Below are 23,294 nucleotides of genomic sequence, written 5' to 3' on the forward strand. Positions count from 1 at the left end.
AAAAAAAAAAAAAAAAAAAAAAAAAAAAAAAAAAAAAAAAATCACCTCGTGAGCTTAGCTACTATAGCAGAAGGTCTGAAGGTAGGGCCCAGGAATCTGTATTTAGGAATACACCCAGGTTTGGTATCTATCAATACCATTTTTGCTTTAAAAGACAAGTCACGCACATACTATCTATCTGTAAATAAAGATCAATAGGTATCAAATGGCTACATTAGCTGCTTCTGAAGAACTGGAATGGAGAGAGCTCATGGAAAAACTTTCAACTTTGTGTACACACTCCTGCATGGTTGGAATTTCCTGGAATGCCCACATATGCTTGTGAGAACAGGCTGAGGAAGGCTTACATGCTCGCATGAGTTCATAGACCTTCTCTGGGCAGCCTTCTGGGCGCTCCATGCGGTAGTCCTTCTCCAGCAGCTCATACACCTGGGACAGGTCAATTCCCGGGTAAGGGGACATGCCATAGGTAGCAATTTCCCAAAGCAATACTCCAAATGCTGAAAGAAAACCGAAAGAGGCTGTTCAAGATGTGTAGCATTTCGCTACACTACATTTAAAATCGGTTACATCTGCAGCAGACCTCAGAAGGGATGGCCCCAGCAGCAGCCCAAGCTGACATTTTACCAGGCTCTTTATCATCAGAAGACCAGGACAAGGCCGGGTGCAGTTGCTCACGCCTGTAATCCCAGCACTTTGGGAGGCTGGGGTGGGAGGATCATTTGAGGTCAGGAGTTCAAGACCACCCTGGCCAACATGGCAAAACCCCATCTCTACTAAAAATACAAAATTAGCCAGGTGTGGTGGTGCACAGCAGTCGTCCCGGCTACTTCGGAGGCTGAGGCAGGAGAATCGCTTGAATCCGGGAGGCGGAGGTTGCAGTGAGCCGAGATTCCTCCAGCCTGAGCGATAAGAGCAAGACTCCATCTCAAAAAAAAAAAAAAAAAAAAAGAAGACCAGGACAGAACAAGACTCAGTAAACTTACCCCACAGACAAACATGCCGGAGGAGGGCAGAAGATGAGTTATCAGACCCTGTGGGGTATTTTAGGTAATGTGACCATCTTGCTGGGATATGTGGTAGAAGGAAACTGGCACTGGAAGTCAGCCGGCCATGTTAACTCATAGCTCTGTGACCAACCAGCTCTGTGCCTAACTGGCCACCACTGCTTTCCGGGTGCACAAGACTATCTCCAAAGCCCCTTCTAACTCTAAACATTTCATAAAAATCTTACGAAATCTTCGAAAGTTTTGAAATCTCAGATTGTTGCCTTGAAATTCCATTTCCCATTAAAGGATAAGATTCCTTGGAGAAACGGGTGATTCAGGCCTGGGGCACAGAATGAACCTGCAATAATCTTGTCATTTGAGGGCATGGATGTCACAGAAAACTACACAGGTAATGTCAAAATGACTAGGAGCTAATGTGAAGTTCCCACTGGCTAAAATGAGACAATCTGAGTATCAACAGGGAAAATAACTGCAGTGGATTGAAACACATCAAATATATATAAATCTGAGAGTTCATAATAATACCACAAATGACAACAACAAAAACCTAACTGGCCACCACTGAAGGGTATTAAGAAACTAACTTGTGTACTTTGGGAGGCTGAGGCGGGCGGATCACGAGGTCAGGAGATCGAGACCATCCTGGCTAATGCAGTGAAACCCCGTCTCTACTAAAAATACAAAAAAAATTTAGCCGGGCGTGGTGGCGGGCGCCCGTAGTCCCAGCTACTCGGGAGGCTGAGGCAGGAGAATGGCGTGAATCCAGGAGGCGGAGCTTGCAGTGAGCTGAGATCACACCACTGCACTCCAGCCTGAGCGACAGAGGGAGACATCATCTCAAAAAAAAAAAAAAAAACTAACCTGTGGCAGGGCATGGTGGCTCATGTCTATAATCCCAGCACTTTGGGAGGCCAAGGCGGGCAGATTGAGCTCAGAAGTTCAAGACCAGCCTGGGCAACATGGTGAAACCCCATCTTTACTAAAAATACAAAAAAAAATTAGCCAGGAGTGGTGGCAGGCACCTGTAATCCCAGTTATTTGGGAGACTGAAGCAGAGGAATTGCTTGAAACACAAGAGGCGGAGGTTGCAGTGAGCTGAGATCACGCTACTGCACTCCAGCCTGTGTGACAAAGCAAGACTGTCTCCAAAAAAAAGAAACTAATTTGTTATTTTAAGAACTGGTAAAAGGCCGGGCACGGTGGCTCAAGCCTGTAATCCCAGCACTTTGGGAGGCCGAGATGGGCGGATCATGAGGTCAGGAGATCGAGACCATCCTGGCTAACACGGTGAAACCCCGTCTCTACTAAAAAATACAAAAAAGTAGCCGGGCGAGGTGGCGGGCCCCTGTAGTCCCAGCTACTTGGGAGGCTGAGGCAGGAGAATGGCGTAAACCCGGGATGCAGAGCTTGCAATGAGCTGAGATCCAGCCACTGCACTCCAGCCTGGGAGACAGAGCAAGACTCCGCCTCAAAAAAAAAAAAAAACAAAAAAAAAACTGGTAAATAAAACCAAAGAAGCAAGAATTGATCCTGCTCTTCCTATATGAACTGTACCACTGAGTAACCAAACAGATGAGGAACCGTTTCTCCTCATACAAGTATTCCACTAACAACTGAAGAGGAATGACAGAATTAGGGAATTCCCATCTGGCAACACCTAGTAAACTATTGGATCTAGGCACTGTACATCAATAACTGCTAAAAATTACTCAAAAAAATTTTAAAAAGATAGAAAATCAAGCATTTTGGGGCCGGGCGCAGTGGCTCACAGCTGTCATCCCAGCACTCTGGGAGACCGAGGTGGGGAGATCACGAGGTCAGGAGTTCGAGACCATCCTGGCCAACATGGTAAAACCCCTGCCTCTACTAAAAACGCAAAAATTAGTCAGGGGTGGTGGCAGGCACCTGTAATCCCAGCTACTCAGGAGGCTGAGGCAGGAGAATCACTTGAAACCGGAAGGCAGAGGTTGCAGCAAGCCGAGATTGTGCCACTGTACTCCAGCCTGGGCAACAAGAGCGAAACTCCGTTTCAAAAAACAAAACAAAACAAAAACAAAAAGAAAGAAAATCAAGCATTTTATGTCTACTGATGGAAGGGCACACCATCTCTTCTGATCCACTCTTACTAAAAGAAAAACAGTCAAACCTGAATGTGATGAGGCTGTCCAGATTCAGCCTCCCTTAACTAGGAATACTGAAGCCAGAGGAACATTAAATCACACCACTGGAGACAATGGGCAAAACTCAGAACATAAGAAACTCTGCGGAACAAATGATGGTTTCTTCAATAAACAAACAGCAAGGGAAATAAAGACATGGAGAGGGGGCTCATAGAGGAGACTGTTTTAACAGACAGATCAGCAGATACACTGTGCACCATATTTGGACCTCAGGCCAAAGGTTTAAAAAAAAAAAAAAGTGGCTGGGTACAGTGGCTAATACCTGTAATCCCAGCACTTTGGGAGGCCAAGGCAGGTGGATCACCTGAGGTCAGGAGTTCTAGACCAGCCTGGCCAACATGGTGAAACCCCATCTCTACTAAAAATACCAAAAATTAGCCGGGCGTGGTGACGGGCGCCTGTAATCCCAGCTACTCAAGATGCTGAGGCAGGAGAATTGCTTGAACCTGGGAGGCAGAGGCTGCAGTGAGCCAAGATTGTACCACTGCACTCCAGCCTGGGTGACAGAGTGAGACTCCCTCTCAAAAAAACAAAAAGAAAGGAAGAAAAGAAAGGGAAGAGCAAGAAAGAGGCAGAAAAAAAAAAAAAAAAACCCTCCCGTAGCCAGGAAGGACCACTTCAGTGCAGCAGCAGCCCTTACCCCAGACGTCGGACTTGATGGAGAACTTGTTGTAGGCCAGGCTCTCGGGTGCAGTCCATTTGATGGGGAACTTGGCTCCGGCATGGGCTGTGTAGGTGTCCCCTGTCATCAACCTGCTCAGGCCAAAATCAGCTACCTTCACCAAGTGGTTCTCCCCTACCAGGCAGTTTCGGGCAGCAAGATCTCTAAGAAAGAAAAATGTCCACCCATGAGAGCTCCTGCCAACTTTCCACTTCACAAATCCACCACTGTTGAGCAAAGGTGCAATGCTGACAATGGGAAGATTGAGTCCAGTGCCCTGGAAGTTTGTATTAATGCCCGCTGCAATTAACACAGTGCCAGCCTCTCAGCAAACACACCTTGAGATAGATCCCAACATTGCGAGAGGCTGGTGCTGGGAGCGGGCTCCCTGGCCTCATGACCTGGGGCAAGTTAATTACCTTGGGACTCAGTTACCTCATCCGTAAAATGAAGACAATAATAACGGCACCCACCTCTTAGGGTTGCTGTGAGTGTAATTAATTTATATGCTAAATGCTTTGATTGATGTGTCAAGAATAGTAAGTGCAGTTATTGCTACTCTATGCCAGGCACAGAGACAAACGCTTAGCCCAGTCCTCGACTGCAAGAAACTTCTATCAGAGTGCATCTCCACTTGTCCTATCCAGACTTGATGGGACAAAATAAAACAAAGCCCATGACATTCTTTACCCAAACTGTGTTTCCTACTTCTCTCTTTCATCCTGATGCGTACCCAAATGTATCCCAAAAACTCTCTCCTGTATCATCTGTTTCCTCTCACTTCCTGATTCTCCCAGGGAGGTAGGAGTCTAATCTTTGGTTCATGAACATTAACCATGAAATCACAAGGCAAGCGGGAAGAGGGGAATGACAGGAGGCAGCAGCTTGAGGCGATGGCTGCACGAGATAGCCTGATCATCACCAACGAGAGTGAAATTAAATACAGAAGAGTTGTGCCTAAGAGGATTTTGGTAAAGCATTTTAAGTTTGCTTGAATGAAGAAGGAACAGACCCGGCCGTGCCAAGCAAACCAGAAGTCAAGCAATCTCAATTTGCAGCATCAGAGGGTTCACTTTCCTGAAAGCCAGGGGTATCTGGATCAGGCTCTCGTGGAGCATAGAAAATCTGTCTTACAAGGAGCCGCCAGCATTTCACACATGCTACCCTTATTCCTTGCTACGATATCTCATATAGAGGTTTCATACTTGAGCTAATTGGGTAGGAAAGGTCACAGCGGTGGTGTGGAGAACATCTCATATAAAAGACGCCAGCAAAGCCCATCAGGCACTGTCCTGCACAGGCTGTCGCTTTGCTAGGAAGCCATTTCCACCAGCAAAGAATTTGAAGACCGAGATAATTGTGGAACATTTGAAGGTCAAAACACTTCAGGGTTTAAAACAGCAAAGACGCTTAATTTAGATCTCCATATATACAATTCTGACAATTGTGGAAACATCCCTGAACCAGAGGACAGCAAGTGGAGAATGAAAAGATAATAAAGAGAAAGCAGGAAAAAAACCACACACACTAAAAAACAAAAGCCACGTACTGGTTGTTCCTATGAGTTTGTGTAATAGTAATGCCAGTGGCTCCCAGGAAGAGGCCATTACTGATGGACGCTGGCCCCGGAGGAACAATGAGCACTCTCTTTCAGAGGGGCTGTGATTATTAGGAAGGATGCCTTTTATGAACTTCATTTAATATTCCACTTAGCCCAAAATGGTTCAAAAATGAAATATTTCTTACTCTGGGGATTAGCTGCTCCACTGGTCCAGGGTCTAGGCCTGGCTGAATTTAGCCCTGGACACATGCCCAAAGCTGGCTTTGCCAAGAGCCTAGTGTTTGCCTTTGTTCCAAGGTCCAATGTGTTGCCAGCACTGAGGTTAGAAGCTGCACCCTGAGACCTCCGAGGCTGGGGCTTTTTGTAAAAGGCTGCCCGGCTCCACGCCCTGCGACTCCGTGGTGCAGGCTGCCTGGCCAGGCCCCTACCTGTGGATGAAGTTTTTCTTCTCCAGGTACTCCATGGCTGACGAGATCTGAGTGGCCATGTACAGTAGCACCACAGCATTCACCTCCTGCCGGTTGCACTCCCTCAGGTAGTCCAGCAGGTTCCCGTAGGTCATGAACTCGGTGATGATATAGAACGGGGGCTCCCGGGTGCAGACCCCTGCCAACAAGACACCAAGGACTTCAGCACGTGGCTCCGCTCCCGACTGAACAAACAACTGTCTAAAGAAAAGGCCTTCTGAAGGATTCTGACTCTGCCCCTCAGTCCTGGGCCCGACTTCCAACACGGTCCCAAGCACCCGTGTCCTGAGACTGTGCTCATGTGGGAGGGACGTGGCCAGCCTCTTTGCTTCTTCTCAAGCCAGTGAGCTTGAATGTACACAGGGAGAGGCTGCCACAGAATTCAGAAGCAGACCTGGCCCTGCCTCAAATCATCTTCACCACCATCAGTTTACCCCCGAATGGTTATGTCTGATGGTTATATGTCTACTTACAGAATCACTTCAGTGAGAACACTCTGGAAAATGCCCAAGTTTCAGAAACTAATTTCAGATTTGCATTTGACTGCTTTTAGGTATCCACTTAAAATAATCACATTCTGTCTCTCACACATACATGTGCGTACATGCACACACGCACACATCCATCCTATACAGGCCTCATTTTACTGGCGGTTGAACGTCAGCAGAGCACAAGTGTTCCAACGAGCTTCATGCAGTGAGCCACCTGTGCTTCTTCCCCAGCGCCTGTGTCACCCTGGAGGTGTGGTGTGAGACCCTCTCTTCAGAGCCCCAGGCTTACTCACCAAGGAGCTGTACCAGGTTAGGGTGTTTGATCTCTTTCATGACTGCAGCTTCTTTCAAGAACTCTTCCACCTCCATGGTGTCCTCCTGCAGAAGAAAAAACGAGGGTGAAATTATTTCAGGAAGTGCTTTTCAGTGGGTAAGTACTTGAATGGTTAATGCAAAATGGAGCTTCAATGCACACTTGTCCTGGGCTGCCTTTTGTGACAGCCACATTGTTGCAAACAGGTTCCATGACAGCTGAACAGCAACCTGATGGCACAAAGAATTTTCCCCTTTGGGGACAAACTTTTCAATTCTCCCCCAGGGCAACAGGGCAAAGCTGGCTTGCATGTATGGAGAACCTGCTTCTGGTGCCTGCTAGGCAGGCCACATGTGCTTCCCCACCTCTTGGAGTTCATGGTGGCATGGGAGAGCTATACGGGCAAACACCACAGACATGGCACTCTTTCCCCAGGGAACCTGGTTTCTAAGGGGTGCTAACACACTCAGCCTAAAAAACATCACCTGAAGAATCTGATAGGGAAGAGACCCTGATGACAAGAAAGAGATACCGCATCACAAAGAACGAAGTCTCGAAGTATGGTAGCAACAGAGGATGTTGAACTGTCCTGGCACATGGTTGTGGGCTCTTAATGAAACAGTCATCGCTGTCTGTCAGGTCAATTACTCAAAGTCTAAAATAATCCTCACCAGCAGCTCCCCTACCAACAAATTCACAAGGATCATCAGTACATGTCATATTTTAACAAGTCCACAGTATCTAAATGCTAAGGGGGAGTAAAAGATAGGAGCATGGGCCCAGCACAGACAGGCCGTGACTTCTACAGGTCCTCTCATCTTTTCAGTCTGGGGTCAAGTCTGAAGTGCCGTGGCACTGAGCCCTGGGGAGAGCCCATCACACAGAGCCTTGACCTTGGCTTATATCACTAAGCCTCTTTTTGACTTAAAAAATGGAACTGTCCACTGAGCCAACCATCAGAACAAGAAGCAGGTGGGTGTTAAATGATATGGTCTGTTTGCTGCGAAAACCTGGCTACAGAGGCCAAGAGAGGAAGCGAGATGCCTCCAAGTTTCAACAGAGTTTGGAGAGAAAGACTGTGCAGGGAAACAGAGTGAATGGCTTAAAAATTAGGCTCCCCAAAGAGGAAGGCTTGATCAACTTTCTGTTAAACGTAGAACCTTATATGTTCTGGCCCCTTTGGGAGACACAGTGTCCTGACGGTCCTGCTTGCTGTGGCTGCCCCAGTTCCCCACCCTGCTGTGGAGCAGGCTTCCAGAGGACGGGCCAACCTTTACTTACAGCCTTCTTGCTTTGGCCAATCCTGTTTACAAGTGAAGCGTGACCAATGAGGCTATGTGTCAGCCCATTATCTCTTAGCTCAGGGCTCCGAGAGGCTGAAACTTGGAAACAATTTATTGCTCTTTAAAAATGGTGAGCTGCTCTTAATGTCAATTAAACCTCGTTGGTAGTCACCGTGCCAAGCTGTCCGAGGGGGAAAGAGCTCACCCCTGCCGCCACCCCATTGGCCGTTTAATTCTTCTGAGCCCTCTCTGCTCGGTAACGTGCTCAGCAGACCATGCTGTTTTTGGCATGGAGTGCTTTGATTTACCAGGGTGACATGCTAATGTCAAAGGCTGGACAGTGAACGCCTGCCAGCATCTGGGGATTCAATGCTGCTCACGTACAGGACTGGGGCTTTAAGAATCTTGCTTGATCAACAATATGGTTAAAAAGTAGCTCTCGAAGGAAGCTTTCTAAACAAGTGGGGTTTTTCTTTTTTGAAGACCACATAATAAACCACACACAATGAAATCATTTCATAAATACCATTTGCTTTTATAGCTACTGACCCTCTTCTAAAAGACCAAGTAATAATCTTGACAGGCATGTACATGCAAAAGGAACATGGCTTTCAAAGGCAGCCCTCTTCTCATCTGTCTCTTTTCTCTCTTACATACACAAAAACACACACAAGAGGAAAGTACGAATAATTCCTTTTCTTACAGAAAAATCAATGTGAATTTGTCTCCCCCTGCTGGAATCAGACCTTGTTCAATTTATAATTTTAACTATTAACAACAGCAGCCAAGTACGGTGGCTCACACCTATAATCTCAACACTTTGGGAGGCCAAGGTGGATCACCTGAGTTCAGAATCAACCTGGCCAATATGTTGAAACCCCATCTCTACTAAAAATAAAAAAATTAACCAGGCATGGTGGCGCATGCCTGTAGTTCCAGCTACTTGGGAGGCTGAGGCAGGGGAATCACTTGAATTCGGGAGGATGAGGTTGCAGTGAGCTGAGATTGCACCACTGCACTTCAGCCTGCGAGACAAAGTGAGACTTCATCTCAAAATAGAAAACCAAAACAACAACAACAACAAAACAGCCTACATTTGTAGTTGTGTTAAACTGGAAATATCCTGATGCAATTCTGTGACATTCCTTTACTTTCATTAAAAAATTTCCTATCGTTTTGTTGAAGAGAATTCTCTTTATATAGTAAAATAAAACTAACTTGGATGAATGAGGGTGAAGGAAACACTTTGAGTGAAAGCTATGAATTTTCAGCCTGGTCTCTTCTGTGCTTGTTAGGGAGGGACATGGGTCAACTGGCCTCTCTTTGCATGGACTGACTGGGCTGGCTCAGATGCAAATGAACATTCTGGGTGGTACGGCAGAGGGGTTAAGAGAATGACTTGTGAATTATACTGACCTAGCTCTGCTGCCGTGTGACCATGGTAAGTTACTCAACCCCTCTGAGTCTGTTTTCTCATCTGCACAACAGAGAGAATGTCAGTATCTCCCTTGTGCACAGAGTGCCAAGAGCAGTTCCTGGAATGCGGCCAGTGCTCACTCAGCGGTGCTTGCTTTTATTACTATTAAGGCAGTTTATCTCTATTCCTGAGCAGACAGAACAGACAGTTCATAGAAAACAAAGGCTGGTTCTTTAATGAATACTAGGGTTGTTTGTCTATTCACAGATGCATTCGCCTAGACTCAACATCTCACAGGTATTTTTTTTTTTTTTTTTTTGAGATGGAGTCTCACTCTGGCCCAGACTGGAGTGCAGTGGCACAATCTCAGTTCACTGCAAGCTCCGCCTGCTGGATTCACATCATTCTCCTGCCTTAGCCTCCCGTGTAGCTGGGACTACAGGCGCCCACCACCACACCTAGCTAATTTTTTTTGTATTTTTAGTAGAGACGGGTTTTCACCATGTTAGCCAAGATGGCCTCGATCTCCTGACCTTGTGATTCGCCTGCCTCAGCCTCCCAGAGTGCTGGGATTACAGGTGTGAGCCTCCATGCCCAGCCCTCACAGGTATTTTCTAATCAGTTTCCTCCTTTTTGCTCACCCTCAAGCATAGGTATTCTACAGCATGAAAAAGAGCCCTGTTTTTAGAAATGGCTTGGCCTCTCTGGGAGGCCAAGGCAGGCAGATCACTTGAGGCCAAGAGTTTGAGACCAGCCTGGCCACATGGTGAAACCACGTCTCTACTAAAAATGCAAAAATTAGCCGGGTGTGGTGGCAGAAGCCTGTAATGCCAGCTACTGGGGAGGCTCGGGCAGGAGAATTGCTTGAACCCAGGAGGATGCTGCAAGGAACCGAGATCACGCCACTACACTCCAGCCTGAGCAACTGGGTAAAACTCTGGGGAAAAAAAAAAAAAAAAAGAAATGGCTTGGCCTTCCAGCAGTTTCTGTGTAGCAGGCTCTCAATGGCTCCCTCTCAGCAGGGATCTCTCTCCCTGAGCAGGGCCATTATCTACCGATAGATCAGTTTCCACATCTGTTTCTGGTTAACCAAATGCTAGGTGAGAGAGGTTACAGGCACAGTGAAACACCACAGGGATTACCCCTATTTCCAATATTCCTTCACCCATCAGATGAATCAGGATCAACATGGCTAAAAACACTGAAGAGACTGCCTGCCGGGTGTCGTGGCTCACATCTGTAATCCCAGCACTCTGGGAGGCCGAGGAGGGTGGATCACGAGGTCAGGAGATCGAGACCATCCTGGCTAACACAGTGAAACCCCATCTCCACTAAAAGCACAAAAAATTCGCTGCGCGTGGTGGTGGGCACCTGTAGTCCCAGCTACTCGGGAGGCCAAGGCAGGAGAATTGCTTGAACCTGGGAGGCGGAGCTTGCAGTGAGCTGAGATGGCGCCACTGTACTCCAGCCTGGGCAAGAGGGCAAGACTCCGTTTCAAAAACAAGACAAAACAAAACAAAACAAAACACTGGACAGAGTTAGACTGAGGAAGGCGATTCATATTCCAGAGGTGGGACTTGAAGCTCGAGAGGAAAGCCCATGAGAGACCACCTCGCAGAGGAGCCCCCAGAACTCATCTCCCTGGCCAGAGGAGAACCCACTGCAAGGAATGCCTGTCTTTCAAGAGTAAGTGCAACCTGGCAACAGCAGGCTCTGAGCTGCATGGCCTCTCTCCCTATGCGTGGCCCTCCTTGTGCAGCCAGAGAGCCACTGCGTACAACTGCCAAGTGTATGACTGCCCTTCTTCTCGGCTTCTTTCTGGAGCTTCCCAAGTAACACCCATTTCCTGGGAGAAATAAAACCGAAACACACTGTGCTGGGTGGAGGAAACGCGCACTCTCTCAACACCACTGGGGAGTGCAAATTGATGACACAAACTCCTTGGAAGGTGCTCTGGCAGTATGGTCAAGGCCATACATGCACATGGTCCCTGATCCGGTAGTTTCAGGAAGCTGACCCACCAGGACAGTTTAACATACATGCAAATGAGGGGAATCCCTGTGCTGCTGTTTAGAGGAGCAAAATATTGGAAATAAGACAAAGGCCCACTAAAGTTGGTACATGTTAAAATATATGCATACAAAAACAAGACAATCTTATGTGTATCAATAAGGAACAACTGCCAAGACACATGATGTGGACAACAGAAGACAGAGATCCGTTTGTCACATATGCGGACTCAGGAAAGACACAGAACTCGAGGGCAGGATAACCTATTCAAAAAAATACATCCTGTACATTATTTTCCACTGTTTAACTAGTAAATTTGTCAGTTAGCTCATGAGTCAAGCTAAATGCCACAGCTCGATCACCAGTGGTCTTTTCCAAATTCTATTACTTAGAGAACTGATTGACAGAAAACAAACAAACAAACAAAAAAACACTGATGTACAAACTGCGAATACAGCTCATTTAAAAATTGCTGGCTCTTAGCTGGGCACAGTGGCACAAGTCTGTGATCCCTGCTACTCAGGAGGCTGAAGTGGGAGGACTGCTTGAGCCAGGAGTTGGAGGCCAGCTGGGCAACATAGTGAGAACCCATTCCCCCACCTCAAAAAAATTAGAGCTTCTTGCACTTGACTGTTGGTTTTCTTAAGCACATCCTCCCTTTAACACAGATAGCAAGACTATGTCCTGCCCAATACTGTCAAAATTCAAGGGTGCAGTTCCCAATGAACCTTTGCTGTAATTCCAGTTTCCCATCTGTAGGGGTCAGCCTAGTGTCCTCCTTTTTTCCTGTTCTCTTCCTTCTTCCTTCTGCCTGAAAGGTACATGACCCAAGGCTGTTTTACTTGTTCACTATGGAGTCATGGTTAAAAGTAGGCCCTTGCTCCCCCTGCTGGCAAAGGAGGACTCTGGCTCTGTCCTTGGAGAAGCCAGCGATAGCAAACAAGCTGGATGGGAGGAGAGTGGGGGAAAAGGTGATTTTTTTTAAAGGCATAACTGTGGCTTATGTACATTTTTTATAGTGTTCGAGAAATAAGAACCTGGGTTCAATTTAAAAAAAGAAGAGATGAGCTCTGGAGTTGAGTGCCCTGGTTCAAATCCTGATGCTGCCACTCCTGGCTGTGTGATGCCAGGCCAGTCACTTAACCTCTCTCTCTTCCATTTTCTCAGCATTAAAATATTGATACAGGGTGAATGTCCCTTAACTGAAAGGTCTGGGACTACAAGTGTTTCAGAGCTCGGATCTTTGCAGATTTGGGAATCTCCACACTATATTACCAGATGAGCACCCCAAATCTGAAAACCCAAAATCTGAAATGTTCCAATATGCATTTCCTCTGAGCTGCATGCCGGTGCTCAAAAAGTTTTGGATTTGGGAGCATTTAGGATTTGGGATTTTAGGGTTCAGGATGCTCAACCCTGGAAGGATCTTAAGGTTGTGAGGATTCAATGAGATGCAATGCGTAGTAAGCACAGAGGCCTCTGCCAGGCACACAGCAAGGGCACGATGAAAGCTGAACGTTAGCTACTGCCATGATTTAGAATCCACTCCAGGATTTCAGCTCTTTTTTTCTTTGGAGACAGGGTCTCACTCTGCTGCCCAGACAGGAATGCAGTGGCGTGATGACAGCTCACTACAGCCTCAACCTCCCGGGCTCAGGTAATCCTCCCATGTCAGCCTCCCATGTCCTAGCCTGTAGCTAGGACTACAGATGCATCACCAGGCTTGGCTAACTTTTTTGGTATTTTTTGTAAAGGCAGAGTTTTGCCATGTTGCCCAGGCTGGTCTTGAACTCTTGGGCTCAAGCAATCCACCAGCCTTGGCCTTCCAAAGTGCTGAGAGTACAGGTGTAAGCCACCATGCCCGGCAATTTCAGCTTCCATAGCAAAGGTAAATGACCAATATTTACACTAATCTTATGTGGCAAATAGGCAACATACTGCAGGGATGTTTCTGCACATGGCCAGGAGGAAGGAGGGTTGATTTATTTAGCAGTTGCTTAGTACCGTATTTTCAGTTAACACACCACCAGAAAGGGACATATTGCCTTTTCCCTAATTAGATACCAATCCAGGTGACTGCCCACAGAAATCCACGCAATGACATCCTGTAATTCTTTACCAACTGTGAGATCGTAAGTTAATGAGGTTCTTGGGAAAAATTATTAGAAGTATAATTAAAAGCAGAGTAACACATTATTAGTAAAGCACATTCTGAAAGGCACCCACTTTAGATTCAGTGATATATAAGAAACCCACCCCCCAAACCACACTGGTCTCCAATAGGTACCCTCCTCTGGAGTGTCCTCCTTCAGTTGGTTTTTTTTTTTTTTTTGAGACGGAGTCTTGCTCAGTCGCCCAGGCTGGAGTGCGGTGGGGCGATCTCGGCTCACTGCAAGCTCCGCCTCCTGGGTTCACGCCATTCTCCTGCCTCAGCCTCCCAAGTAGCTGGGACTACAGGCGCCCGCCGCCACGCCCGGCTAATTTTTTGCATTTTTAGTAGAGACGGGGTTTCACCGTGCTAGCCAGGATGGTCTTGATCTCCTGACCTCATGATCCACCCACCTCGGACTCCCAAAGTGCTGGGATTACAGGCGTGAGCCCCCACGCCTGGCCCCCTTCAGTTGTTCAGAAAACAATGCCACAGCACCATCTACTGAAGTAGCATTTCCTCAAATGTCAAGTTGTGCAACCTGATCTTGGAAGTTTTCAGACAAGCCTTTACTGGTTGAAATCTAGTGTATTTTGCGCTTTGAACCTACCTTCATTTTACAAATCCTGGTAAAAGTGTGCTGAAATCTAGGCCTTTCTCAGTTTGCTGAGTCAGTCAAGGCCCCATTTTTTGGGTCTGGTCTTCAACCCTGTGCAACCCAAGGAGCTGGGGCACCTGCACAGCCCCCCAGTCCCTCCTTTGTTCACCCCCTGGTGGTGTCCGGAGAACTGCTGCGCTGCAATTCTTGCTTCTACTACCTGGACCACGCCATGCCTCAGGTGAAGAACTCTGTCCCATTCATTTTCTAATCCCAGTGTTGAGCCCAGGAACCGTCAAATAGAAGTGAGGAACTTGATAAATATTTATTCAATTAAGAAAAAGTCCAGGGCCGGGCGTAGTGGCTTACGCCTATAATCCCAGCACTCTGGGAGGCCAAGGTAGGCAGATCACTTGAGGTCAGGAGTTCAAGACCGGCCTGGCCAACATAGTGAAACCCCATCTCTACTAAAATACAAAATTAGCTGGGTGTGGTGGCAGGTGCCTGTAATCCCAGCTACTCATGAGGCTGAGGAAGGAGAATTGCTTAAACCTGGGAAGCAGACGTTGCAGTGAGCTGGGATCCTGCCACTGCACTCCAACCCAGGCAACAGAGTAAGACTCTGTCTCAAAAAGAAAAGAAAAGAAAAGAAGAGAAAAGAGGTTGCAGTGAGCTGAGATCATGCCACTGCACTCTAACCCAGGCAACAGAGTAAGACTCTGTCTCAAAAAGAAAAGAAAAGAAAAGAAGAGAAAAGAGGTTGCAGTGAGCTGAGATCATGCCACTGCACTCTGACCCAGGCAACACAGTAAGACTCTGTCTCAAAAAGAAAAAGAAAAGAAAAGAAGAGAAAAGAGGTTGCAGTGAGCTGAGATCATGCCACTGCACTCTAACCCAGGCAACAGTGTAAGACTCTGTCTCAAAAAGAAAAGAAAAGAAAAGAAAAGAAAAGAGTCCTATCTGAGAAATATCCAGGGTCCGTCCTTAACGTAACCCAACCCATGCCCCCACCCCAGTGCCAGTCCTGCCCAAAGACAGGCACGTGTTGAATAAGAGATCAGGGAGCCACCTTTGGTTTCCAGGACTAAAGAATGTGATATCTTCTCTAAAGCAGCCAGTTTATACCAGCCAGAAATCATACTTCCCATTTCACTATGTCTTTGGGTGAAGGCATCAGGTCAGTCAGAGAGTCCCTAAAAGGCAGGCATGTGGCTGCAACCAGTCTCAATGAGTGCACCTGACTTCTGAGACATGCACAAATTAAGCTCTATTTTTCCCAGAGGATGTTTCCGTTCTTTTCTAATAGCTTTAAAAAGGGGCTCCCTCTGTTGATTTCTGTGCACAGGTCAAGGTAATCAAAGTTCATTTAAAACAAGTGGAAATAATGTAAGTCAACACTAGGGGACACCCTCGCCACAGGGAAAAGCCTGGAACACATTTTGAAGAACGCAGAGGGCTGAAAATGAAAACGTCTTTCCCTTGGCGTCCTAAGGGTTTCAAAGAACTTCAAAAGAAGAAAAAAACCTGCCTGGAAACTACAAACACTATTCATTAGTGGAGAGGGTAAAGTCCCAGTTAACAAGAAAGACCAGACTATCTGAGTTGGTAAAAATCGAGTTTCCTGGACGCCTTTCTAGCGGGGGCACTTCCACCTCTGCCTGCAGGAGTCTGGGCAGCTGCAGAATTGGAACCCACTGGGGATGCCCAGGGCACCTGCCTTCCAAATCAGCCAACAAAAATCCACAGAAGAATCAAATGCATTTTGGTTAAATCTTTGAAAACTCAGAGATCTTTTTTTTCCTCCTTAACTCTCAGTAGGAAGTGATCTCCATGCCGCACGAACAGCATGGAAATCCACAGCTTTAAAATAATCTTGCCATAGAATGAGAAAAACTTCTCCAAATGACTAATCTTTTTACACCAAAACCCCTCCGTGCTTGTCAGCTCTCACTATATGTGGAAATACACTCGGACTATGAGAATGATTCCACTCCTACAAAGACACAAGGATGATGTAAGACGGAAAAGTCATTTCCGTGGCACCAATGAAGCCCTTGGACAGCAGGCGGGAGGTAGGCTTCCGGGCAGATGCATCGCCTAATGCCAGTAGACACCTTGACCCCGCCAAGTACCCTGGGCGGCCCCGGCGGTCCCAGCCTACCTTCAAGGTCTTCACGGCCACCGTCAGGCTGTATTTCTTCCACACACCCTCGTACACCTCCCCGTACTGGCCCCCGCCCAGCTTGTGCTTCATGGTGATGTCCGTGCGTTCCATCTCCCACTTGTCATAGTTGGGGGACACACCGTAGACGGTGGGCTTGTTGCGCTTGGGGGCTGGATAATGGAGCGTGGTGATGAGCCCGTCGGCCACTGTCGAATGATGATGAACCAACTCGGCCAGGGTGTTGAAGCGGCTCTCGGAGGAGACGTAGAGCTGAAGGAAACAGGGAACAGCCTTCAGCCCACAGAGACAAGCAAGCTCAAAGAGCTCCCGTGAGCCAGTTTGGCTGAGCCTTAATTCACTGCACAGCTAAACCTCACATAAGCAGCTCTCCACACAGAACAGAGTTTAGGAGACCACTTCTGCTGTCTTTCTCTACGTGTGCTCTAAGTTACTTGCTCAAGCAGAAAGACACAATAAAGGGCCTCAGGGCCTCTGCACCTGCTGCTGCTCCCTCTGCCTGAAATCTCCCAACCCCTCATCTTCCATGCCCAGTTCTTGCTTCCCGTTCCAAGGCCAGTTTTAATGTCCGTGAAGTCTTCCCCAACCATCCAGTCTAAAGTCATCATGCAGCACGGGTCATCCTACCACCTGTCTTTACTTCTCAGCAACAGACCCACCACTAGCTCATAATTTCCTGTTTATCTGCTTAATTACTGTCTGTCTCCACCTAATAGCATGGAAGCTTCATGAAAGCAGAGCCTTAAGCTGTTTTCATTCCAATGTTGAGTACAGGAAATCAACAGGTAGTAAGTACTCAATAAACAACTGTTGATTAAATTAACACACAGTAGAACTTGGTGGGTAGTTGCTGGTAGGAAAAGCAAAGAATTGATTTAATTTATAATTTAAAAGGGATAAACCTAGAATGAAATAGTGATCAGAAGATGAAAACCACTAAACACATCCAACACGAGGAAGCAAAAGGAAGGATTTACAACACATGAGCATTCAGTCCCCGTGTGAGAGCCACAGCAGGTGAGGACCTAGGGTCAAACCCTCCATGTAGAGTTTGCATCTGGACACAACAGAGATGGAGAGGAAGGAGAAGGAGCAGGCTGGCAGAAAGCAACAATGCAGGGGGTGCCAGCTACCTGTTTTCTTCTCTTTTCATTGGTGTGGCAAGGGAATACTTCCTTACCAAAAACAATTCCACAGGAAAATCCACATAAAACATCTGGACTCCAGGCACATAACTGAATCTATTGGCTTGCTCAGGGCAGCCACCCTTCACTGAAGGTGGAAAGAAGACTTAAAATCACGACTAGGCGTTCAGAAGACTTGCCCAAACTGCAAAGACGTGGGAAGAAGGAACAGATTTGGGACAGTGGTAATGCTTGGAACGTGAGGGAGAAAAGGGAACAGGATCAAGCTTTAGCTGTAACTGTAGTATCTTTTTTTTTTTTTTGGAAACGGAGTCTCGCCGTATAGCCCAGGATTGCAATGGCACGATCTCGGCCCACTGCAACCTCTGCCTCCCGGGTTCAAGCGATTCTCCTGCCTCAGCCTCCTGAGTAGCTGGGACGACAGATGCCCACCACCACGCCCGGCTAATTTTTCATAATTTTAGTAGAGACAGGGTTTCACCGTGTTAGCCAGGATGGTCTCAATCTCCTGACCTCGTGATCTGCCTGCCTCGGCCTCCCAAAGTGCTGGGATTACAGGCATGAGCCAGTGCACCCGACTACAACTGTAGTATCTTATTACTTAAAAAAAAGAAAAGGGAAGAAAAAGCCTGAAATACACGCAGCAAGGCCAAGGCCTTTGGCTGTGGGTTATGTCAGGCACCATTACTGTATGTCTGTAATAGTAAATAAGAAAAATGTTTTTAAAAGAAAGTAGCAAAGAAATATGCAAATTAGTCCCACTGACAACCCTCAAGAAGGTAAAAAGGATTTGTCAATAGAAAGGTTTCTCTTTCTTTTGTTTTGCTTGGGGAGATAACACAAGTGAATTCCAAAAACTTAGGCAAGCCAAAGGCACACACTTTGGGGTTATAATCTTTTGGTAACAATCTTACTAAAATAAAATTCTGAGAAATGCAAAACTTGTCCAGAAAGACAAGGAACTTGCTCCTGGTGTAAGGACTGTGGCCTGGTGACACTGGCTTATCCCTCTGCAAGACAGGGCCTCTGAATGGCAAGACTTTATAGGACATGGCAGCCCCACTTTTATTCTTGAGAGCACGGAAGAGAAGAAGCCTCTGAGTGAACTGCTCTAGGGGCAGACCATGACTCACGCTCAGACCCGCAAACGTGCGCACAGGAATGCATCGGGGAGCGGAAGTCGGCACTGCTGAGGGCTGCCGTTAGCTTCATACTCACACAGCCACATCCACTCACTCTCTTCAGACACAAGTGCTGTACACAAAGAAAATGGAGCGGGACTTGGGGTCAGCTCCCAATCCCTGACCCTCTGGAAGAGTCTGTCAGCTGTCCAATTACTTCACTGCAGGTGGCAAGTGCTCCAACTCCTGTTCTCAGGTTAGCTCCGCTGATGGTGTGCTCCCTACCAAGGAGTCTAGAGAAGTGAGAAAAACTATCCCAAGACATTCCTGGAATCAGAGCACCACTCCCACCTTGGAATTCACTGGCACAGTACAAGGTCAAAGAGCCCGTGTGGCCTGCTGGGCTCCAGGGCAGGGCACCTGGGAGCAAGTCTCATTATCCCTCTCTCCCGTCGGAGCAGGAAGCACAGACCTCAAAGGAGTGCTCCCCAACTGGCGGATCTGGTTCCTTCACTCCAGCGTGGAATGCTAATGGCTCCCCTAAGTCCTAGTTTATGCAGAATTTCTTGGGCTCATTTGATTCCCCCATTGGCTACTGTGTTAGAGATTTCAGTTATAGGAGGTTTCACTGAATGGCCCAACTTTATCCTTTTCAATAATTAAATTTACAGACCTTTGACTTAGTTCATTTTTCAACATAAAACTTACATACTGACACTTCCTAAATATTAAAACCATTCTCCCTCAAAGGTACTGCATATTCGGTTCACAGCCATCTTCCCCGTGTCCCACTAACAGTCAAGGCTGGTGCTTGCTCCTGATTAGTTCTAGGTTTTGAGCAGCATTTGTTGGGGAACTGTGTGATCATCAGGAATTCGTGGCATGTTCAGGGAAGAAAGTAAAGTCAGTGTCATGAATACCATGTCATTTTGCTATGCATCTGGTTCCATTAACACTCAGGTGCTCAGCCAGGGCTGCTGCCTCTTCCTAATCATGCATGAACCTGAAGGATAGGACTTGTCAAAGAAACTCTTAGAAACAGCGTTTTGCTGGGAGCAGTGGCTCATACCTGTAATCCCAGCACTTTGGGAGTCCAAGGCGGGCAGATCATGAGGTCAGGTGTTCAAAACCAACCTGGCCAACATGGTGAAACCCCATCTCTACTAAAAATACAAAAATTAGCCGGGCATGGTGGTGGGCACCTGTAGTCTCAGCTACTTGAGAGGCTGAGGCAGGAGAATCGCTTGAACCTGGGAGGCAGAGGTTGCAGTGAGCCAAGATCATGCCACTGTACTCCAGCCTGGGTGACAGAGTGAGGCTCTGTCTCAAAAAAAAAAAAAAAAAAAAGAAACTGTTTCTTCTGACAGCCACATTGACAGGCTAACAGAGCTTAGACTGTGCAACCTTTGGCTGCCTTGGGCCCGGGAGTCCCACCTCAGACATACTGTTTACAGGTTGCTCAGCCAGGAAGCAAGTTCCCCCGAGAGCTGCTCAGACACCAGCAGGAAGGCAAGCCTTGCAGTACAAAAGAACGGTCCAAAGCTCCTTCACTGGAACAGGTGAGCCATGTGCTCGGCTTTTCACCAGGAGGCCTATGCCTGCTGAGCCACTGTCAGGGCGGGTAAACTTTAAACATCCAAGAGGCTGTGTAAATGATCCCTTCCTGCCACTCGGCTGAAGTTTAGGGCACTGGATCTGTCACTTCAGCAGACCATGAAAATAACTGTCACCTCGGCAAATTTCTTTCAAGGAAATGAAAGACTCTATTAAGGACTAGAAGGAATCGAGGAACGTGACAGGGGCATCTCACAGAAGTCAATGAGGTGTGGACACAAACATTCAGAACTAAGAACTTTAGGCAGGAGGTGGTGAAGAAAAATCAATCTTCAATTCCGCTATGTCGACGGAGGGTTACAACTTTGGGAAAGTATCAGAAAAATGACAATCAAATCCCAGGGTATCCAAAGAGTTTTGAGATTGTCAAGGCTCCTAGGAAATGGCAATGGCTCACTTTAGTATTGGCCCCTTCAAGAGTCCAGCTCATAACTCCCAGTCCCCAACTCTGAGCTCCGAGCTGGTGGTCCTGGGCTGACTGATGAGCCACAAGGGCTGCTGAAAAGCTCAGAACATGAGGAGAGAGGCAAATAAGAGCCCATCAGGAGGAAGCAGAAAGAAATCCTTGGGGGCCTTATAGAAGAATCTTCTAAATTCAGTTGTTTTCTAAAGAGGAACTAATTAATTAATTATTTTTGAGACGGAGTCTCGCTCTGCCGCCCAGGCTGGAGTGCAGTGGCCGGATCTCAGCTCACTGCAAGCTCCGCCTCCCGGGTTCACGCCATTCTCCTGCCTCAGCCTCCCGAGTAGCTGGGACTACAGGCGCCCGCCACCTCGCCTGGCTAGTTTTTTGTATTTTTTAGTAGAGACGGGGTTTCACCCGTGTTAGCCAGGATGGTCTCGATCTCCTGACCTCGTGATCCGCCCGTCTCGGCCTCCCAAAGTGCTGGGATTACAGGCTTGAGCCACCGCACCCGGCCAAGATGAACTAATTTAAAAATAAGAACCAAACTTACTCAACCCCAGCCTATTCCTCCTAACAGTCTTAAATTTTCCCCTTAGAAATCCAAAAAGGATTGCATCAAAGTTCTGCTATGTGAGCAGCATTTTTCAGCGGCGAGCCACGCGGTCACACACATAGCTGTGGGAGCTCCCTCTAACGATGTCCACTCATTCCAGTGATACGATCTCACCCAGCACACCCTCCTCGAGTGCGGCCCTCACAGGAAGGAACCTCCGCAGAAGGTCTGCTGGATGACGCTGTGGGCTCAGAAGTCCCCAGGTGCCCAAACAGCTGATAGGAGAGTCTTTGCCAGGAGGGGAGGGAGGAGGCAAGACGCCAAGGAAAGTGTGATGTGTTGCCCAGTAGTGGACACTGCCTAGTCAGATGAGCTCCCTGTGCTCTACCTGGAATGAAACAAACCTACCTGGCACATACTAGCTTTTAGACAGAGGCCTCTTAGGCAGATTCTCCTTCTTTGGATGAATCTCAAATTCTGCAAATCACGTATCCCATATGCAGGTCTTTCCTTGCCCCTTTGAACAGTATTTTAGACCAACCCCTAGAGCTAATGAGCTGTCACACTAGATCATGCCTGCCTGCATCTGTTCCAAGGTTGCTGATTAAACAGCTCTAGGGAAAAGAAACCATTATCCCGTTCAGTGCAAACCTCAAGTGATTATCTTGGTGCAGCATGACTTGCCTTGGATAAATAGCACAGATGCAAAGCAAGGTGTCTGCTCCAGAAAATCACCCCCAATGGGTGGTGCACCCTGGTGTTCCGATTCACTAGAAAGGTACCCTTGTGGTCTGAAGGCTCTTTCAAAGGGCCCAATGCCCTCAAGTACATCCCTCAGAATGGAAGGACAGAGCTCCACCTCCGGGATAAGAACAATAACCCAAAAAGCAAGCTGACAGGCCCATGTCTAGTCACACATGGACAACAGGCTCTGTTGTCCGACATACACACTGCAGTGTTGGTACTAAAGAATTCTGCAGTGGTGGAAAGCATCAGATATGGGCAATAGGACTTCAGCCAGAAGACTTTGGGATGTGAAGAAAAATAAGAACATTTAAAAAGGAAGTATATGTACATTCATATGGTACAAGTGAATGTGTGAAGACAGCCACACACACACAAAAAAAAAACGTTAAAAAGCTAAGTGGGGACTAGCCTATCAGATACCACAACACAGTATAAAGTTACAGTAATTACAAGTTTGGTACTGGCATACAGATAGACAGACCAATGGAAGAGAATAGAGAGGTCAACAGGCCTAGATACACATATACACTTGGTATATTTCTAACATGTAGGAAAAAGATGAATTTATTAAATGGCATAAAGATGACTCAAAATATGCCACATGCATATTCAACATAATGAGATGCCAGTCTTTACCAGTCAGAGTGACAAAGATGTTTTTACATATCTAATAATAAACTGTTGGTGTGGGTTAAGGGGAAACAAGCCCTTTTGTGGATTGTTCGTGGGAGAACAAATTTGTACAATTTCTATAGAGGGTGACTTGGCAATGCACATAACCTTCAATCAGTTCTAGCGACTTATCTACATACACTTACACCACACACAAAGAAGCACGCGCAGCAAATTTTCAAACCAGGCCGTGGGCCGCTAGTCAGTCTATGGAATAAATTTAGTGGATTACAACCAGAATTTTTAAAAAAATGAAACAGAACAGAATGAAATACAAAATCAGAGTGCGTTACATACAGTAAAGGTAGGTAAGACTTTATGAAACTTTTGTTATATTGTGAGGGCTGGGTGGTGATGTAAAATGAGTTTTTCTTACAGCAGACCAAGATTTTTAAAAAGGTTTGAAAGCCACCTCATATCAGCATTATTTATAATAACTAAAGATTGGAAGCAACCTAAAAGTCAACCAGCAGGGGACTACTGAAATAAGTGAGTCCATCCATGGTACATAGTTACTGGTAAGATGAGGCAGCTCTAAACCTGTTGCCATAAAACAATCTCGAAGGTGTATTTTTTTTTTTTTTTTTTTTTTGGAGACGGAGTCTCGCTCTGTTGCCCAGGCTGGAGTGCAGTGGCCGGATCTCAGCTCACTGCAAGCTCTGCCTCCCGGGTTTACGCCATTCTCCGGCCTCAGCCTCCCGAGTAGTTGGGACT

General features: G+C 46.9%; 1 protein-coding gene across 2 annotated transcripts in view; it reads right to left on the reverse strand.

The window, feature by feature from the left end:
- ABL1 (ABL proto-oncogene 1, non-receptor tyrosine kinase) overlaps positions 1-23,294 on the reverse strand; it is a 195,772-nt gene that overhangs the window by 9,254 nt on the left and 163,224 nt on the right. For both annotated transcript variants that reach the window (XM_017849909.1, XM_017849910.1), the window contains exons 4-8: positions 16,302-16,574; positions 6,664-6,748; positions 5,841-6,018; positions 3,831-4,015; positions 348-500 (exon numbers count right to left, since the gene is read on the reverse strand). In XM_017849909.1, the coding sequence (XP_017705398.1) occupies positions 348-500; positions 3,831-4,015; positions 5,841-6,018; positions 6,664-6,748; positions 16,302-16,574 (874 nt within the window). The remainder of the gene's footprint in view (positions 1-347; positions 501-3,830; positions 4,016-5,840; positions 6,019-6,663; positions 6,749-16,301; positions 16,575-23,294) is intronic.

The sequence above is a fragment of the Rhinopithecus bieti genome, unplaced genomic scaffold, assembly GCF_001698545.2.
Source record: "Rhinopithecus bieti isolate Rb0 unplaced genomic scaffold, ASM169854v2 scaffold_31823, whole genome shotgun sequence".
In the NCBI taxonomy this organism is placed as follows: domain Eukaryota; kingdom Metazoa; phylum Chordata; class Mammalia; order Primates; family Cercopithecidae; genus Rhinopithecus; species Rhinopithecus bieti.